Genomic DNA, 383 nt, shown 5'->3' with positions numbered 1-383 from the left:
CGGGGAGGGGCTCCTTAAAGAAACGCTGCTGTCGCTCGCCTGCTCGCTTCTCGCTCGGCATTGTGGCCAGCCAGCCGGGCACTCGGGGGGCACGCGCGGCTGCCGCTCGAGCTCTGCCCCCACCCCACCCGCCAGCAGATCTGGGGTGGGGACCCAGGCGGCGGCTCCCGCAGCCACTGCCCGGCGCGGACCGCCAGGAACGATCCACTCCTCCCGGAGCCGAGGAAAGAGCCACGGAGCTGTCTGCAGCCGGCCGGCCTCCCCGCCCCTGACCACTCGCTTCCCGGCGGCCTTTGTGGCCGAAGCTTCTCGCCGCCGAGCCCAGGGCCGGCGGGGGCGCGGTGCGCACGGCCGAGAGATGCCCAGCTCGCTGTTTGCAGACC

General features: G+C 73.6%; 1 protein-coding gene across 1 annotated transcript in view; it reads left to right on the top strand.

Moving 5' to 3' along the window:
* MEX3B (mex-3 RNA binding family member B) overlaps positions 1–383 on the top strand; it is a 62,040-nt gene that overhangs the window by 58,788 nt on the left and 2,869 nt on the right. Inside the window, exon 5 of the mRNA XM_010830990.1 lies at positions 71–341. Within this exon, the coding sequence (XP_010829292.1) occupies positions 71–341 (271 nt within the window). The remainder of the gene's footprint in view (positions 1–70; positions 342–383) is intronic.

Source organism: Bison bison, unplaced genomic scaffold (assembly GCF_000754665.1).
Source record: "Bison bison bison isolate TAMUID 2011002044 unplaced genomic scaffold, Bison_UMD1.0 scf7180017859304, whole genome shotgun sequence".
Classification (NCBI taxonomy): domain Eukaryota; kingdom Metazoa; phylum Chordata; class Mammalia; order Artiodactyla; family Bovidae; genus Bison; species Bison bison.
This window is presented reverse-complemented; position numbering and strand designations above follow the sequence as displayed.